We start from the raw sequence: 20,569 nt of genomic DNA on the forward strand, positions 1-20,569 counted from the left end.
CAAGATAGTTTGGAACATCAAATTCCATAGGCTATAAGTTTTTCACATGAACTTTGATTAGGGTGCTCTTTGGACCATTCTTTGGGGTGCTTTTTGAACTTGAAAATTGCCCAAAATCAAGGTCATTTTTGCAATGGAAACTACTTGGATCATGGGTCTGGATTTGTAATAAGTACATATGGGTCATTAGCTTTGATTGCCATATATTTAATCCCCACCTCCATGTTCCCTATGGCTATCTTAAGATGCTAATTAAAGGTCGTGAGATTTTATCCTTAACCAAGAGTGTAGAACTCTTCATTCCTCACCACTGATATCAAACCCTGATAATGTGAAAAAGGAGAACACTTCTATAACCTCCTAAAAAAACACCTTCAACTAATATCAACAATGAAATTAATTACAAGTAAAAATTAAACTTATAATATCGTCTTCTTCTTGTTTTTTATCTGGAATGAGAATTTTTGGAGAATCGATAACTTCGAAAGATCGACTGTCACTATTGCACTAGATATAACTATTTCAAAAATATATGAAACATGCTAGTTACAACTATTTCATAAATGTTAAAAATAAGTCATTTACAACATGACTTCAGAGACTTGAACCTACAGAACTAAGGAAACAAATTATTCACCAAACCGCTCAAACTAAAATCATTAGACTAAACTTATAAAATTAATACACGATCATTAATATAATTATATTAAAAAATTGAAACTATCCCATATTCTCTTTCAAAGCCTACTTTAACCTACTTTATTTTAATTGGATCCTATACTAATCACATATTCTCTTTGAAAACCTACTTTAATTTGGCTGGATCTTGGGGTAATAATAAGAAAGTGAAATTCCATTAGAGAACTAGCCTAACTTTTATATTTTTTTATAGACTACCATTACCAATAAAGGGTCAACATATCATAATTCCTTGAAATGACTATGGTTCATTCAATTCCCAACTCTTTCCATTGCTTATGGATTAGGCAACCAAGAATAATAGGGAGATGGTATAAGTATGGATTAAGAATACCAAAGTTGTAACATTCTTTTTAGATTTTGCTTCAATCAAGCAAATGAAGTTTGGTTTGCTTTAACACCCAAGGGGTTTTCCATCCATTCAATTCTTAAATCCCTAACTACATGATAGGAGATTCTTAAATTGCAGTTGTATTTTTCTTGCTATCCAAAGTCAAAGGTAATGTCTCGCTATCATGTGTCTTATTAATAAGAATTGTGAGAATATTTGGGTAGATAAGGATAACATAATTTTATGAAGAACCCATAAATAAGAGAGAGATTAAGTAATGACTAACGAATCGTCAACGCACTCACTTTTACACTGACATTTGAAATATTTTTATTAAAATTTTCCCAAATTACTTTATTTTATGAGTCTTTGGTCATTTGTGGTATTTCTTTGATGCTTCCATGCATGTCAATGAAGCAATCAGATTTAAATTTAATTTTATGTTAATCGATTTTATGTTGTTATCTAAATAAGGATTAATGGACTTTAAATGAGGATTAATGGATTTTAAATGAAGTTATGGATTATTTTAAAATAGTGTTTGAATGTGTGATTTTGTATGATTTTATGATTGTATTAAGAAATTTTTATAAATTAATATGGGAGAGATGTTGTAGTGGTTATAAATAAGTGTAAATATTTAAATGTTGATTCAATATAATATAGATGTTATAAAGAGTTTTTTGGAATATTGTGTGTTCTCATTCACGTGTTTGACATTTTTATTCTTAAAGGTGGTTGAAGTATTCACCTCAACATCAAAATGTTAATTGCGAAAATCTTCATAAAAAAAATGTCAACTTAATTAAAAAATAATAAATATAATAATTCAATTCAATTCAAATTATAATCTTATAGTTTACTTGGGGTAGCTCAATAGTGAAATCTCACTAAACTAGAAGTCTTAGGTTCAAATTTTGGGGTTCAAACTTGTGCTATCACCCCCGCTCTCGGGGTGACAAATGAAATTGGACACGATAAAGATGTATTCCTACCAAGCTTACAAAAAAAAATTTATTATTTATTATTTTCCTAAAACTCCATGGATGGAAAGGTTCTGCCATCTCTGTGAGAATACGAACATTGAGGATGAAAATCACTTCCTCCTAGAGTGCCCCGCCTACAACCACATTAGATCTCAATTTCAAAATATTTGTTGCAATACTGACCTTCCTAGCCTTTTACGTTGTCAAAATTACAGTGAGCTCGGGAGGCTTCTCTCCAAGCTTTTTGAGCATAGGAATAAAATCTTAAATCAAACTAAATAATTCGTTTCTTTAGGTACCAAAGTTTGGTCTTAGTGGACGTTAACCATCATCATCATCATCATATATATAATTAAAAAAATTATAAAATATTTTAGAGAAAAAATATTGCATATATTTATAAATATATATTTTATTAATAAAATTAATAAAATTTAAAATAATAATATTTTTATAAAAAATGTGAAATTAATTTAAATATAAATAATAGTATTAAGAATTAATATAGATTTATTTTAACTCTGGATTTATCAAGTGTTAAGGGAAATTAAATTTTTTCAGATACAAACTTTTTCTTAAATTTTATTTAAAAAAATAAATTTACATTTTAAAAAATTTGATACATCCCAACACTAAAAAATCCGAAATTGAAATAAATTTATATTAATCTATACTTCTCAACCCTTAGTAAATCTAAAATTAAAATAACCCTATATTAATCTATATAAATTTAAATAAATCCAAAACTAACTCATATTCTAAATCCTTTAGTTAAGATACCTCATAAAACATCTGGACAAAATATAGATGTAAAATTCCTTTTAATAAAAAAGCAAGTCTCATCACTTTGGTGTTTGGAATCGATTTGCAAAGAGTCACACTCGTGTTCAAATGAGGCATCACCCATACACGCGTAGTATATACACCCGTAGTATAGGAAGATGCAAACAATAAAAAAACAAGTCTCATCACTTAACTCTGGACTCTGGAATTTTGGTGTTTGAAATCGATTTGCAAAAAATCCCACGGTTATTATTCCTTTTAACCCATCAATTTGATTCTCCCATCAATTTCAATTCTTAAATCCCTACCTACCTAAGAAAAATATATCGTTATCATGGGTGCCCATTATCATAATTTTTATTGTGCTTGCATTATGGTAATTTTTCATATTTATAACATAGTTTTATGCAGATTTCATAAATGAGAGAGACATTAATTAATATATTTCATGAAAACCATTTCTTTCCGTGACAAACTAATTGTCCGACATTGATATATTTTTATTAAAATGCTTCCGATTAAATTTATTTTTATAATTGTTAATATTATTTTTATGAAATAATAGTTTAGTAGTCTTACGCATTTGCTACATTTCTTTGATGTTGCATACGGAGAAAGCAATTCAATTTAAATATAGTTTTATATTAATAAATTATATGTTGTTGTCTAAATGGGTACTAATGGATAAGTGTTAATTTTTTTTCAAAGCAGTTGTAGTAATGGATAAGGTTTTACTTTTTCAAAGTGTTGTTATCCGGAGTTATTTTTAAAGTAGTAGTTGAATATTTATAAATTTTTTTATAAATACTATATTAAATGATCTTATAATTTTATATACATAAATAGATTAAAGTTTAACTATGTTGTTAGGTTTTAGCAATGAGGATGTGTGACACTTCTACTTGAGTGGTAGAATGTTTTGGCAAGAAGTCGAGATGTGGATGTTCGAGTTGTCATGATTACTTGATGGATGGAATTGGACAAATCGATGAGTGGGCTTACGCTTGTTCAGTTGACAAGATGGAGTGGCGACCATCTTATATATAAAGTGAGTAGGAGTACTTGGTGACGCAAGTAGACTCACATCCATTACTTGTGGAAGATGTTAAGGCAGTTGAACGAGATTGCTTAAGGAAAAGGGTGGGATCAACTTGTGCAAACAAATGAGTTAGGGATAAATGACCCAATGAATGAGCAAGTTGGTGGACAAATCATGACTTAGTGGAACTCCTGTGACAAGTTGGTAGGTTAGCTTGGTTTATTCCAAGAGGTGTGACATTTTGTGAGAATGGAGCAAATGCATATATATATCTATATCTATATATATATATATATATATATATATATATATATATATATATATATATATATGCATGAGTTAAGATGAGCCAAGACACAACAACTCAATGGAGAACGCAAGGATGGACAAGGAGTTATGCATTATGCAAGTTAACCACAATGGATTAACTTGTTTTGCCTTGCTAAGGCCAGTTGAGTAAGGACAAGTTGCAGGAGTTGGTATGACATGGAGAGAGCCATCTTGGGCAGATTCAGGCAAGAGAAGTTTTATATGAGCTCACCCAAGGAGCAACTTATTTCTGTTAGTATTAAGTCTTGGCCACGATAGTATGACTTGCACTAACGCAGGGTGATTCTAGAATGAGTTACATGAAGTCAACCTAAGGTAAGTTTTGGCACAAGTGCTGAAATGAGTTGGGTTGATTTGTGAAGTAGGTTCAAAAATTAGTAAATTGAGCGACTCTTGAGATGAATTTGGTAGGTAGTTTATAGAAGGTAGACTATGGGTGTTTTGAGATTTACATTTATGGGGCATCAGGCAAGGAAGTTGCCTTAGTCTTTGTAGTGTTGTAATTAGAAACAAGTTGAGTCACGCTCCTCTCATTGTATCTTTGTGTCATTGTAATTCTAACATATTGTATCATATTATTGAATGGGTGGTAGGCATGCCTTGGTGTTACACAAACATGTGTTGTGTCGAATGTGTTGCATGTTGTATACTTGTGTTTAGAGTTAACATATGAACTATTAAAATGGCTAATAAGTATATGTGGTGTTGCATAGTAAGACATGATTGGATGTGCACCTCAACCATCATATAGAGTTGGAGTGTATGACTCGACTAGTGTAGCTCAAGGTATAGTTATAGGCAGACCTTGAGTAAAGAAGTGTACTCTATTTAGAGTAGACGCAACTTGGCCTAGTTGTCATGACCAAAACAACACAAAACCCCATGACTCAAAATATTTAGAATAATTTGGACATGACAAGTTGAATAAACACTCCTACGAAATTTATTAAATTAATAATACACATCCTTCCAATTTTAAATCATCACAAATTAATAAAATATATAACTTGTAAATTATTACCTATATTTTAAAAAATAATAATAATTAATTCATTTAATTTCAAATTTAATCTCAATTATTCTATTTCATTATATATATAATATTTTTTTTTCAAAATATTAATAATGACAAATAAAAGTAAAAAACTAATGTATTTTTTTATACCATTCAGCATGCAAAATATCTAATACAATTAACCAGATATTTTCAAAATATCTAATACAATCACCAAGATATTTGGAATGGAGACCATTCAGCATGCAAAATATCTAATACAACTAACAAGGTATTTTCAAAGTTAAAACTATAACATTGATTATATGACATGATATTGTGACTAATTATAAATTTTCATTAAATTATTATCCCAATAAAAAAAATTAGGCTAACATTTCGCGTAATTTTTATATTATTTTATAATATTTCATAGAGAACTTATCTCTGCAAAAATCTGGGGAGAAAACTTATCTACGCAAAAAAAGTCAAAGACAAATGGTATAACAACGTACGTACGAACAAAAAAGTCTTGCATGTGCATGGTAGAAAAATAAATATAAATATATTTTAATTTTTTTATCTCATATATATTGTGAAGTGAAATGATGAGAGTAAATTAAAAAGGGGATAAGTTTGATTTAATTGGTAAATATTTATATGAATTAAAATCTATAAATGATATAATTTGGATAAATCCATAAATATATTTTTTGGATTTTAACTCCTAGAAAATGAGCCTAATATAATCACATATTTTTTTTTTAATTTCTTTTTATTTTTGTAAATATATAAGTTGTTTTTATATAAATTTATAATATGAGAAATAAATGTATCATTTTACAAGGTATTGATTGCGAAAGTGTAACTAATTAAGGTATTTTTTAAATAATGATTTTATTAATTAATTAATTAATTTTTATTATTATATGATTAAATGAAAACTTTGTAGTGGATAACAAATAAAAAAGAAAGTTTGAATATTTGAGTGAAAATTTGTTTAGTATTGAGGTAATCAAATTTTGTTTCAAGATTTAATAGTTTGCAATAATCTATTGAAGTGGCTATAATCTAATTAATTGTCTTGTATTCATGAATGGGTTAATAATGTTGTGGATTATGTGATATTATATAACCATCTTTACAATGAAAATAGTAAATTTCTATCTTTTAAATGACCATGAGCCTAAATATGATAATAGACCTTTAATTGTAACTCTAAACTTTATCATGCATAATAGCCCCATTGAAGAGAGTCAAACCAAACACAATTGCTTTTTGACAAAAATAAAGCTAATAATTTATTAAAGGACTTAAATAACCAATTGAATCACTAGGGAATAATATTGAAGCCCTGTATCAAACTTTTCAGACAACTCTCTCTACTTCCATTAACAAATTCTATATCAAGATGACATGTAAAAGGAAAATAAGGCAATCAACTCTTTGTATAATAACACGTATAAAATTACTAGAAAACTCATTAGAGTTGCTCCTAATGTATCCTTCGAATATTATATGTTCAATAGATATGAATACCTAATTAAAAGGGGAAAATTGCACTATATTAAATAGAAAGCAAGAGAAGCATTTGCACATATCTAAGCTAGATCCTAAAAATTATGGAGGTAAATTTTGACTCATAAAACTAAAGAAAAGAATATGATTCTCTCAATGGACTAGAATTCCTACCTTAAAAATATTTACAAATCTAGTGATGTCGTGGAAAAAATTCCAAATGTTTCTACAGATGCTGAAGTTTTTCTATAAGAGACAAAAAGTTTGGGGTTAAGAAACTCATAGAAGGGAAACTTAAGGATATTGAAGGCCACCCAGTTGAAATCTTAAAAATTGGATGGTTTATCCTCATTACTCACATACACAAGCTCTTCAATTTAGCAGTCAAAAAGGGCTTTCCTAAACCCTATATGTCAAGCCTCATTGTACGTATTTTTAAAAGTGGGGATAAAAACAATCGCCAAAGTTATTGGACGACTATGATTAGCCTAATTTGAGCTAAGCTATATGGAATTATTTTGGACTATAATATAATTATATGACTAGAAAGCAATGGAAAATGTTCTAAAGACCATAATGGATTTAAAATCTAACATTCAACTATGGATTGCCTTATTATGCTTAAGATTATTGCGAAGAAGTGTTGCAATAATAAATCCAATCTCCTTCGTTACTACATTAACTTTATAGAAGCTTTTGACACCATGTCCAAGACTAACCTTTGGAATATGTTAGAAGAGCTAAAAGTTCCTTTTGAGTTGAGAGTTGTTGCAGCAAATTTGTATGAGAATGTTGTTTCCAAACGTAGGAACATCGAGGGGTGGTAAAAAAAACCAACTAAATCATATGAGTTAAGCAAGGTTGCCCACTATCCCCTACCCATTTTGGCATATATATTGACAAGTTAGAAGACTCTTTTGGAAGAAGCAAGTTGTGTTATCCCGAATCTCCGTGGTATAGTCACCATCCTTCTTATTTATGCCTAAGATATTGTTCTTATGGTGAGGAGTCCCTATGGCCTTAGTGAACAACTAAGAATCCTCATGGATTTATGCTCTAGTACATGTATGATTGTGAACACTTATAAAATGAAGATTATGGTAAATTAATCCAAAAATATCACCTATGAAACTTTTGTATATGAAAACAAAAACTTGGAGGAAGTTCATACAAATATCTTAGAATCAATATTCATCACAAGCTAAATTAAATCTATAGCATTGAGAAAATGATAAGAAAAAACTCCTCTTTGAGATTTGTTTCACTCTTGCTATGTTACATGGATATGAAGTTTGTGGATGTAATATTGCCATAGAATATTGGAGAAATATAGAGTACATCCAAAATATTTTTATAAACATATAATCTCAAATTAAAGATAATACACCCAATCTTATACTCCTCATAGAAGTAAGCATTTCCCCCATTGAGAGCATGACTATGATTAGTTACCTAATGTACAAGAAAAAGAAAAACAAAATTATCAACAAGAGGCTCCTAAAATTGCTTCAAACTCTAGTGAAAACCACTTAAGACTCAAGTGAGGATGGCATAAACATGTCAAGTCTTGGCCAAATCGTTTGGGAATAAAGGAAGAAGTTGTTCTGTAGAATAATGAAAATATTAAAAATATTACTAGCCATATTGCAATAAAGAATTAGAGGATAAAAGGAAAATTATGATACTATAAAGAGGTGGTCAACCCTAATTTAGAAGATCAAAAATATCACTATGCTTTGACTAGTTTAAAGAAGAAAAGCAACACTGCCAAATAATAACAAACTCTCATGAGTTGCGTAGTGAAACTAGCATTGCCCCTTAGGGGGGTAGATTAATTGGTGATGGCCATGTTATGAATTACTATGTAAAGTAGGTGATCCAAGGTTCAAATCTCCTTGATTTAGCCCATGAGCCATGTGTTGGGGTGCATGTGGTTACACATAGGGTTTATAGTGGTAGCTATCGAAATTGATCTCATGTCATAGGAGTACAAGCCTATCCCAATTGTCAATTCCTCTATTCACACACAACAAAAATAGTGAAACAATGTTTTGGTAAATTCCAAAACACCATGGGTGGAAATAATCTATCATCTTTATGACACTAAGAGGGAAAAGTTTATCTTAAAGTGTCGTGCATATACTCAAATTTGATCTCAATTTCAAAAGTTTTGTCATGGTATCAATCTTCTTAATTTTCTAAGTAATCAAAACTATGTTGATCTTGGAACACTTCTCTTAATGCTTTTTGAGCACATAAATAAAATTCTAAACAAATTCAAGTAATCCCTCACCTTTGTTAAAGTTTGATAGCCTAGATCTTGTCTCAGTGGAAAATCATCATCATCAATTTATTAATAGTAGGGTATCATTGTTTTTATTGTGAATCATTTTAAAGAAATAATTATGAAATAGAGATGGTTTATAAAGTCATATTATTTATATCAAAACTATTTTAATTTAAACATTGGTGTTAAGTTGAAGTGATAATAACTTCTCATGTTAATGCTAACAATATTATTAATTTTGATATTATTTCTTATAATCTTTTAAAATTTTGTGATTGCTAAAAAATTCTAAAATGTTTGTTTCATCCATGTTAAAATTCACAATTTTAAAGATAATTTTTGGGGAAAAAATTCATTTGACTAATAATGGTATCAATATGAAAAAAACAAAAAATACAAAAACAAGAACTGCTTGCCTACACAACCTACATGAATAAGTAAAATGCATAATATATATGTGATAACTATAACTAAAACACCAAAAATAGAAAAGTCAAAATTTAGGGTGGTTTATGCCAAAATACCCATGGAGTATTAAAGTATATATCCTCTAAATAATATGAAACATGTCAACATAACAATAAACATTAAACATTAGCCCCATAAACTAGGGGTTGTTGGTCATATTCATCCAAGGCTAGGCTCCATCTAGTTAGTGGCAAATTAACCTTTATGCACACACACTTCCCCATCCATTAAAAATTGCTTAGGGTCTAAGTCCCTATGAGACCATAAGGGCCAGAGTTTTGTAGGGATTTTAGTGACAAGGTCTATTAGCTGAAGAGCTGACAAAAGTAGGATGAGAAGGCATATGGACATGCATGAGCAAGATTTGGGCGAAGAGGCATACAAATGATAGCACAAGGGTCCCATAACAATAATTCAAATGTTGATACTAGTGCCCCATCTCTAAGTGCACCTTACATGATTGTAATTCACTCTACAAAGACAAGCTCACACAAACAAAACTTCCATCATACCAATAGAAGCATAATGTGCTAGATGAATTGAATACACCATAATTCCTTCTTTCCACATCTAGTATAAAATATCAACTCTAAGAAGAAATCAAGAAGAATGAAAATCTAGCTCCTAGGGTAGATGATTGACAAGCAAGGAAACTTGTCAAGACAAAAAAGAGGAAGTTATTTCTAGTATAGAGACTCCACCCATGCCTAGGTAGATAAAATAGCCAGTGAGTAGAATTGGAATATATGCTTCCATGTTGTAGTGAGGGAATTGTGGGTTATGAATTCCTAGATAAGTTAATATTTTATCTAAGGGGCCCCCCTTTAAATAGAGACACCAACATAAAATGCTTTTTTAGGTTCAAACATAGGCTTCCAAAAGCTAACAGACTAAGTACCTAAGTTTTTTTCTTTGGATCTTAGCCTCTAGAATTTCTTCAATCAACCAATGAGGGATGGATTTGATTAGATCCATTTATAGCCCATGGTTGGATTGTATTTCATGAAATTCATGCCTTTACATGACTATTGATGCATTGATGACGCTCTTGGTGTAAGGAGGCCAAACTTCAAATAAACGTGGTCTGAAATCAAACTTTATACATGTCTTGTAACAAGCTTATATGAGTTTGAGTAGCCACCAAATCATCCATCACATGAATCATTTTCTAGATAATATGTAGATAGAAAGCCCCTAGCCAAATCCCATCTTTTAGATAAAACATATGGGCTAAAAACTAAGGGGATTTTTCTAGGGTCTTTCCATCTACATAAATGAGCAAAGCCCACTAGAGATAATAGAAATTGAATGAAAGACTCATTTGAATAGTTGGCTCCTTCAGAACTAAAAAAATGATTAATAATCTTTGAGGCCCCCCAAATCCTCTGAACCACAAATGAATATTGGATTTTGTATATTGTAGGGGTGACTAGAAAAGTCTCCAAATGAATCCCCTTCTAAGTATATATTAGGTAGGGGGATCCTTAGAAAAGTGAAAACTTTCCAAGGACCTTCCTGGCCTCTTTTCCATTAACAACTCTAATAATCAACTAGTTGCACACTAGCCTAGGATTAGAGCCAACGTTTGATAATGCCTAACCCTCATATTCTCTTAGATTGTGTTATAGTTCCTAGTTAATATGATGAAAACCCTTTCTTTGTTTTTTTTTAGTTTAGAGAAAGGAGGAAGGGATTTTTCAAGTCAAGAGTAGGTTACAAGTGAAGGAACCTAGCAAAAAAGGGTTGTACACATGGATATTTAATAGGATTTTAGTGCAAATCTAGAGTTTCACACCCAAATCCAATTGCTTGGTAATCCATTCCTTGGCCTTCTTTTCAACCCATTAGGTCACAACCTCCTAGAGGTCCTTGGGGGAGGCTCTAAAGGAAAAATGAGTACCTAAAAATTTGAAGATTTTCACTTTTTGAATCAAGGTCTAATTTAGGTTTGAGAGCTAGACAAGCATCGACATTTGGATTTGATAATAACATTGCATATTGGCCCATTAATATTTAAGATTAAATCTAGGAAAAATGTATTATGACAATCCATAGTTTTGACCCATGAGGTTTGATTTTCAAGAATGATGAAAAATGAATCATTAGCTAAGTGCCCATTGACCAATTAGCCAATGTCAAGCTCGGGAAGGGGAATACTTTGCACCATACACAGACTAAATTAATGTTTAAATGGATACTAGAGATATTTAGTAACTAACACATTGAAGTTTTGTATCAATAGGCATTCCTACTTGATAGAGTGGAATAGACCAACCACATTCAAATTTGCCAAAATTGATGGGAAAATGAGAAAAGGAAATGACAAAAAGAAATCTAGATGTTATTAAAGTAGGTTCCCATGTAAAGGCTAGTGGTCTTCTCAATTCAAATAATGTTGCTATACTTTTTCTGCTCAGCCATGATATGTAATATTCTCATACATTGGTGGTAACACTAAATTAGTGAATTGTGATGAGGGCGATATTCCTTGTCTAAAATAATATAGCCTAACCACTAGATTTGTGGGATAATTCAATATTAGTATTGAAGGTGGTAATACATTCATGTCCATTGGGTATTAAAATGATCCTTATATTTTAAGACTAGGCCTTTTATCAATGAGTGGAGTAATTAATGGATTCTTGTCAAATCTCTATACCCACTTCCTACAATTCCCATACAAATAAATAATTATACATGTATTGCAATTGGGTAATTTGAATTTTTGGTGGGTAATTCTGTAAAACAATTCAATGTAAGATACATTATTGGCTAAGGGATTTAGAGGTTTAATAGGGTAATTTGATTTTTTAGTGGGCAATTATGTAAAACCATATAGAGAAGGATACAATATTGGTTAAGGGCTTTAGAGGTTTAACTTATGTAAGAATCATCTAGTATATACTCTCTTCTAGAACTTTAAATGAAAGCTATGGAAAAGAAATTCTATAAAGAAAAATCATTAGGGTTTAATTTATGTCAAAGTTTTCCCAAAGCAGTCGGATCCAATGGTGAAAAGTGAGATTTTTTGTCCTGTTGGTAAATGTTCGATTCTCATGATGGTTTCTTTCCCTATAAGCCATGGGGACATCTTGATGATGATGATGATGATGATGATGATGATGATGATGGTTAACGTCCATTGAGACCAAACTTTGGTCTATTGGACCTAACGAAACGAATTATTTAGTTTGATTTAAGATTTTATTCCTATGCTCAAAAAGTTTGGAGAGAAGCCTCCCGAGCCCACTGTAATTTTGACATCCTAAAAGGCTAGGAAGGTAAGTATTGCAACAAATATTTTGAAACTGAGATCAAATGTGTGGTTTCACTTGATATTATATTCATGGTCTTGTGACCCGTGCACACATAAGTGGATCAAATCCCACACCAATGTCCTTTTTTGAAATTCAAATCTCACTAACATGATTGGATTTTAAGGGTTTTGTTTTCAAAGGTGGCCAATGTTTGAAACTTGTCGCAGGTTGGATGAGACACCATAAAAAATTTAGCCATGTTAATGGTTGGTATGATCTAGGTCAAGTGTGATTCCCAAGTGTTGACAACTTAGATGCTCCTGGGTCATAGTTTCTTAGATCATAACCTAGTCTTGCAAATCATGAATATAGAAAAAAAAACAAACAAAAAAATTATATCAAAATTCAAATTTATTAAGAAATTAAGTTGGATTTAAAAAAAATACTAACATTCATAAAAATGAGTCATTCGTATTCAAGAATTAACAAAAATTGCTTATATATTTCATGTGGTTTTAGAGAGAGATTTTTAGGTAAAGTTAAAATGGGATTACATTTGGAGTGTTCGTGGTAGACTCTCATATGTCTAACACAAGCTAGATTTGAATCCCACGAACCTATCACTAGATTACTAATAATAGATATTTTTGCTACCAACTTCAAGGAGAATATGGTAATGGGCTTGAATAATTACTATGCACATGTAAACTTTCTTAATTTCAATCTTCAATATGTACATACAAATTCTCTATTTTTGAAGGTTTTATGATGCAGGAGCATCCAGCTCCGAGGAGACAAAAGGTGGTTGACTGTCTTATGGAGAGAATAAGAACAAGCAGAGAACACGTGCATAGCTGGACAGGTTATCAAACTTGTCATTTATTTTAATTTTCTTTATTATTTGTTTTATTTCCCAGAAGGTCATTTAGAGACCATGGTAATTGAAAACTGTGCTTTGTTTTAAATTTAGAAATTAGTTAGCAGTAAATTAGCATTTAGTACAAGAAACTGGTACACAGTTGGAATGATTCTGGTAAACAGTTCAACTGAAAGTGGGAGCAGTTACGCTACCCAGATGTAAAAACAAAGGGAGACGGATAATGAAAAAATTCCCCTCGAAGAGAAAGAAACAGAACTATTCCTCTGAATAAAAATAAATTGTTTTTAGAACCACTGCTAAAACAATTTGTCCATTTACTTTACGTTATGTGTGTTAACATACATTGAAACCAGAATACAAAGAGCAAACCATACAGTACGCGAATATATCTGGAGAAAGGAAGCTGTACAAGTAGAGCACGCGCTGCTACAGGTGACTAATTCACACAGAAAGGAAGGCAGACAAACAACTTCGACAAGCATAACCAGGTAACGCAAAAACAATCATTTTGTACCTTTAACAAGACAAGTAATGACTAAAAGTAATGATACCGTAATGTATTAAATTCAATCTATATAAACCAGTGCATAGTTTGAAGTTGTCTGAGCATCATATGCTCGCCGGGGCGAGTCCCTTCCAAAACACAACTGTTACAAATAAAGTGGAAGCCGCAAACGGCTAACAGAAACAACAAAAACCCATACGGTTCCATTTGTTACCTACAGAACGGCAAATATCTACAACCCAGTACTAAACGACAGAGTGGAGCAACGGTTGACATAACCCAGGAGACTGCAAAAATATTACAGAAAAGAACTCCCATTGCTAACAAATTTACAAGCGGAAAGACGCCGGAAGGACCCTACCCGGTTTGAGGCTTGTGGGTTCGGGTTAGCTCCAGAAACGCAGGAGGATAAAACCCTCGGCGGCCAACCCCGTGCAACAACCTGCAAGAACGAGTGCAGGCGTATATTAAAACAAAGAAAGACGAGCAAAAACGAATAAGGCAGAAGCAAACAAACAATCTTGAACCGTGGCTCTTACCTGAAGTTGCAGAGGCAGCATTGGGAGAACCCACCGATACCCACGACCTGGAGAACAAGGAACAAACCTGTTAGAGCCGGGAGAAGACGGAACAACAAAGTCTGGCATAGAACCGGAACCTACCTTCGAGATAAGGTTGAGCGAAGTGGTTTGTTGAAGCTTGGAGCTGGAGAGAACCTGTGACAGAACCCATTACCAGTTAAGATTGCATGCAAAGAAACCATTCGACAGGAACCAAGCAAAGAAACAGCAAACGAAACGCATTGAGGCATAAGGAACCGACATTATACCGCTCTCACAGGAAATACCAACGCGCAGGCTAGCGAGAGGCCGGGAGGAACCAGAGACTTCAACGAACGAAGGGACTGTGAGCACAAAACCCTCCACAGAGCAGAGCGGGGTTTAACAAAACAACGACGAAATGACTAACGAAAACCAAAGTATAGTGTAACAAAAGGCGGGAGCGACAGCCGGACAGAACCCACAGGTGGAGTTTTCCAACCGGTGCAGCCGGTTACAAACCCTCCGAAAAATCTAGAGGCCTGTACATTGCATTTACGCCAACGTTCAGTCATATTTCTTGCTGCCCAGTTGACACGGCACGCCACGTTGGTGGGCTGGGCCATCAAAAGTGGTATCAGAGGAGGTTGACAGATAGGAGAAATGGAGGGTGGTAGAGGAGGACGAGGAAGAGGAAGAGCGATCCGGAGAATAGCAGAAGAGGGACTCCGTGAGGAGATTCGCGTTTTGAGAGATAGATTAGCAGTGGTAGAAGCTGGGGGAAGGAGAAACCCAGCGGATGATAGTGATGAGGATGTGGCAGCACCCGAAGAGGAGTTTGAAGGGGTGACACCGGAACTCCGGTTATTAAAGTCAGTTTTGCTGTCTAGTCATAAGCCAAAGCATGAGCTACCCACTTATGACGGAAGTCTGTCTGCAGATGTGTTATTAGATTGGTTAAGCGAAGTGAACAAATATTTTGAGTTTGAGGAAACCAGTGAGGACAAGCAGGTGAAGTTCGCCGCCACAAAGTTGAAAGGACATGCGTCCTTGTGGTGGGACAACGTTCAGGCGGAAAGAAAGAGGCAACACAAACAGCCTATAAAGAAGTGGGCCCGAATGGAGGCAAAACTGAAGGAAAAATTTCTACCGAAAGACTATCAGATTATGTTGTATAGACAGGTGCAGAATTTAAAACAAAGAGGGATGACTGTTAAGGAATTTACAGAAGAATTTTATAAGTTGAACCTACGAGCAGGGTACGTGGAAGATACCCCAGAAAAGACAGCCCGGTTTGTAAATGGGTTGAGGGGGGAAATCCTGGATGAAATCGGTATCCTCTCGCCCGGAACTTTGGACGAAGCTTATCAGTTTGTACTGAAAGCGGAGGAGAAAATTAATAGAAAACAGAACGCCAGGAGAGGAGGCGGAACTGGCAGAGGGAAAGGTAAGGTTTTTGGTAGAGGTAGAAGTGCAGGTTCCAGTGAAGAAGGCAGCAGTTCTAAGTCTGCTGGCACAGCAGAGAGGGACAATAGCACTAGAGGAGGACGACCAGCTCAGCAAGGGCGAGGAAGTGGTCGGGGCAGGGGAACTGTCCAGTGCTATCGTTGCCACAAGTTAGGACACAAGTCGTATGACTGTCCTGAAGGTGAACCGGTAGGCGGAAGAGGAGCTTATGTTGCTCAGCCGGAGGATGCTGAGGCAACACCTCAGGAAGTGGAGAATACACCAGAGACGGGTGAAGCTTTGGTGTTAAATAAAGTGCTGTTAAAACCAACAAAGGAAAATGCAGAACCTGACCAGCGAAAAGCTCTATTCCGGACTGTTTGCAAGTCACAAGGTAAGTGCTGCAAACTGATCATTGATAGTGGAAGTACCGACAATCTGGTGGCGGTAGAGATGGTGGAGAAACTGGGATTGAAAAAGCTGAAACATCCCACTCCATATAAGGTGTCATGGCTGCAGAAGGGACACCAACTGTTAGTGGATGAACAGTGTGAGGTGGAGTTTCAGATAGGCAGGTATAAAGACAAAATTATCTGCGATGTTATGCCGATGGATGTCTGTCATATATTGCTAGGACGACCCTGGCAGTTTGACAGAAGTGCAGTTCATGACGGAAAAACAAATTGTTACAAATTTGTCAAAGACGGAATCAAGCACACGCTTGTACCCATCAAGGAGGAAAGTACAGCTGAAACCAGTGGGGTAAAAGCATTGTTGATGGCAGGTAAAGAATTTATAAAGCAGATTGAGGATAGTGATGTGAATTTCGCTGTCATAAGAAGACCAAAAGCAGTGATATTACATACACAGATTTCAGATTTGCCCGAGGAAATCCAAAAGATGCTGCAGGAGTTTGGGGACATTGTGGTGGATGACCTTCCGGATGAACTTCCACCCAGGAGAGGTATTAGTCACTGCATTGACTTTATACCAGGGGCAAGTCTGCCAAATAAAGCAGCTTATCGGATGAGTCCTAAAGACCATGAAGAAATCAGGAAACAGGTCCAGGAGTTGTTGGACAAAGGATTGATTAGAGAGAGCATGAGCCCCTGTGCAGTACCAACTGTTTTGGCTCCAAAGAAAGGAGGAGAGTGGCGAATGTGCACAGACTCTAGAGCCATTAACAAAATTACGGTTAGGTACAGGTTTCCCTTACCGAGAATGGACGATATGATGGACTGTTTGAGTGGGGCGGCTTATTTCTCGAAAATTGACTTGAAAAGTGGATATCACCAGATCCGAATTCGGGAAGGAGATGAGTGGAAGACAGCTTTCAAGACGAATGAAGGCTTATATGAATGGCTGGTGATGCCATTTGGGTTGAGCAATGCTCCCAGTACGTTCATGCGCTTGATGAATGAGGTACTGAAGGAATTTATTGGGAAATTCGTAATCGTTTACTTGGATGATATTTTGATTTTTAGTAAAACGAAGGAAGAACATTTCAGACATGTTCGTAGTGTGTTGAGGAAACTGCAGCAGAACAAATTGCTGATCAATCTGAAAAAGTGTACCTTTTTTCAGTGGGAGTTAGTGTATTTGGGCTTTGTAATTGCAGAAAACGAATTAAAGATGGACCCAGAAAAGGTGGCAGCTATAGTTAGCTGGCCTTCTCCGGGAAGTTTGTTTGAAGTCCGCAGTTTCCACGGATTAGCAAGTTTTTACAGGAAATTCATCAGGAATTTCAGTGAGATCTGCGCACCCATGCTGGATACGATTAAGAAGACAAATCAGCCATTTCACTGGACTGAAGCAGCGGAGAGAGGTTTTCAAATTTTGAAAAAGAAGATTACCGAAAGACCGATATTGAGGCTGCCTGATTTCAACAAACCTTTTCAGGTTCGTTGTGATGCCAGTAATACGGCCATTGGGGCAGTACTAAGTCAGGAGGATAGACTAGTCGCATATTTCAGTGAAAAGCTGAACGAGAGTAGACAGAAATACTCAACCTATGACAAAGAATTCTATGCAATTATACAAGCGTTAAAGCATTGGAGGCATTATCTGTTGGGTAATGAATTTGTTTTGTTTACAGATAACTCTGCGTTACAGTACATTATGCAGCAACATAAACTGAACCATAAACATGCAGCGTGGGTAGAGTATTTACAGAATTTCACGTTTGTACTAAAACATATTAGTGGGCAAGCAAACAAGGTAGCAGATGCTCTGAGTAGAAGGATTCTACTCTTACAGGAAGGTACGATGCAGGTTTTAGGCTTTGAACACCTGAAAGAGCTGTATCAAACAGATGCCGATTTTAAGGAAGCCTATGAGGCTTGTCAAAACCCTCTGTTAAGAAACATCAGTCTGTAGTTGGACTATAATTTACAGGAGGGATTGTTGTTTAAGGGAGGACAGCTGTGTATTCCCAACTGCTCTATGCGCGAAAACATTATTCAGGAAAAACATAGTGGAGGTTTGGCTGGACACTTCGGTATAGACAAGACAGTAGCACAGGTACGACATTTTTATTTTTGGCCAAAATTACAGCGGGATGTACAAAGGTACGTGAGTAGGTGCAAGGTTTGCCAACTGGCAAAGGGACACAGTCAGAATACAGGTTTGTATTTACCATTACTCGTTCCGAGCCGACCATGGGACTCCGTCAGTTTAGACTTTGTTCTGGGTTTGCCTAAGACACAGCGGGGTTTCGATTCAGTAATGGTTGTGGTAGATCGTTTTTCAAAGATGGCGCACTTTGTACCTTGCAAAAAGACCAGTGATGCTACTTATATAGCACATTTGTTTTTCACTAAGATTGTTCGATTACATGGGCTTCCAAGGTCCATCATTTCCGACAGGGATGTAAAATTCACCGGTCATTTTTGGCGAACCCTGTGGAAAAAGTTGAACACCCAATTACAGTTCAGCTCCGCTTATCACCCGCAGACGGATGGCCAAACTGAAGTAGTAAACAGGAGCTTAGGAAATTTGCTTCGGAGTTTAATAGGCGAGAATGCACGGACGTGGGACCGTGTACTAGCTCAGGCGGAATTCACATATAACGATTCCCCTAATCGCAGCACCGGTTATAGTCCTTTCCAGATTATGTATGGCATGCATCCACGCGGAGTGCATGAGTTACGGGATTTGGGGAAGCTCGAAAAACGAAGTGCTGATGGGGAAGATTTCGCCCAAGCAATGAGCAATTTACATGAGCAAGTAAAGCTGAAATTACAGGACAGCAGTCAAAAATACAAGCAGCGGGCTGACTCAAAGCGCCGAGAAGTTCAGTTTAACGTTGGGGATGAAGTCCTTGCATATTTACGAAAGGAGCGATTTCCGAAACGGGAGTACAACAAATTGAAGTATAAAAAGATCGGTCCCTGCAAAATCATTCGCAAATTTTCTGCGAATGCTTACGAGCTGCAGTTACCACCAGGGATCGGTATTTCTCCCATTTTTAACGTGGCAGATCTGTTCCCTTATGTCGCTGATTCGAGAGACGATACAGCAGCAAAGCCACCGCGGGACACCAGTTGTGAGAAAAGTTCATGGATGAGGCAGATGCCAGTGGCACAACCCCTTGAGATCGAAAAGATCCTTGACACACAGGTAGCTAGGCGCACACGCAGGAAGGAATATCTGCGGTATTTGGTCAAGTGGAAGAACCGTCCAATAGAGGACAGTTCATGGCTTAACGCAACGCAGATACAGAAAGCAGGCTATTCTGTCGACGATCTCATGGAACGGAGCCATGACTTTTTGCCACCCCGGGAGCCTGATGCAGGAGCATCCAGCTCCGAGGAGACAGAAGGTGGTTGACTGTCTTATGGAGAGAATAAGAACAAGCAGCGAACACGTGCATAGCTGGACATGTTATCAAACTTGTCATTTATTTTAATTTTCTTTATTATTTGTTTTATTTCCCAGAAGGTCATTTAAAGACCATGGTAATTGAAAACTGTGCTTTGTTTTAAATTTAGAAATTAGTTAGCAGTAAATTAGCATTTAGTACAAGAAACTGGTACACAGTTGGAATGATTCTGGTAAACAGTTCAACTGAAAGTGGGAGCAGTTACGCTACCCAGATGTAAAAACAAAGGGAGACGGATAATGAAAAAATTCCCCTCGAAGAGAAAGAAACAGAACTATTCCTCTAAATAAAAATAAATTGTTTTTAGAACCACTGCTAAAACAATTTGTCCATTTACTTTACGTTATGTGTGTTAACATACATTGAAACCAGAATACAAAGAGCAAATCATACAGTACGCGAATATATCTGGAGAAAGGAAGTTGTACAAGTAGAGCACGCGCTGCTACAGGTGATTAATTCACACAGAAAGGAAGGTAGACAAACAACTTCGACAAGCATAACCAGGTAACGCAAAAACAATCATTTTGTACCTTTAACAAGACAAGTAATGACTGAAAGTAATGATACCGTAATGTATTAAATTCAATCTATATAAACCAGTGCATAGTTTGAAGTTGTCTGAGC

At 35.1% G+C, this 20,569-nt stretch overlaps 1 protein-coding gene across 1 annotated transcript; it reads left to right on the top strand.

The window, feature by feature from the left end:
• Positions 1–15,279: 15,279 nt before the first annotated feature.
• LOC149175277 (uncharacterized) lies at positions 15,280–20,026 on the top strand. Its single transcript, XM_089421102.1, has 5 exons — positions 15,280–17,124; positions 17,647–18,333; positions 18,457–18,582; positions 18,991–19,715; positions 19,999–20,026. Exons 1-5 carry the CDS (start codon positions 15,280–15,282, stop codon positions 20,024–20,026), a joined length of 3,411 nt encoding a protein of 1,136 aa, XP_089277228.1.
• The last annotated feature ends 543 nt before the right edge of the window (positions 20,027–20,569 follow it).

The sequence above is a fragment of the Pinus tabuliformis genome, chromosome 4_1, assembly GCF_031772625.1.
Source record: "Pinus tabuliformis cultivar Carrire ecotype Pingquan chromosome 4_1, CPIR1, whole genome shotgun sequence".
Classification (NCBI taxonomy): domain Eukaryota; kingdom Viridiplantae; phylum Streptophyta; class Pinopsida; order Pinales; family Pinaceae; genus Pinus; species Pinus tabuliformis.

Coding starts and splice junctions, on each gene's coding strand:
- LOC149175277 (XM_089421102.1), top strand. CDS start 15,280: ATGGAGGGTGGTAGAGGAGGACGAGGAAGAGGAAGAGCGATCCGGAGA. Junction 18,583..18,990: donor TAGACAAGACAGTAGCACAG/GTACGACATTTT, acceptor ACCCAATTACAG/TTCAGCTCCGCTTATCACCC. Junction 19,716..19,998: donor CGCAGGAAGGAATATCTGCG/GTATTTGGTCAA, acceptor TTTATTTCCCAG/AAGGTCATTTAAAGACCATG.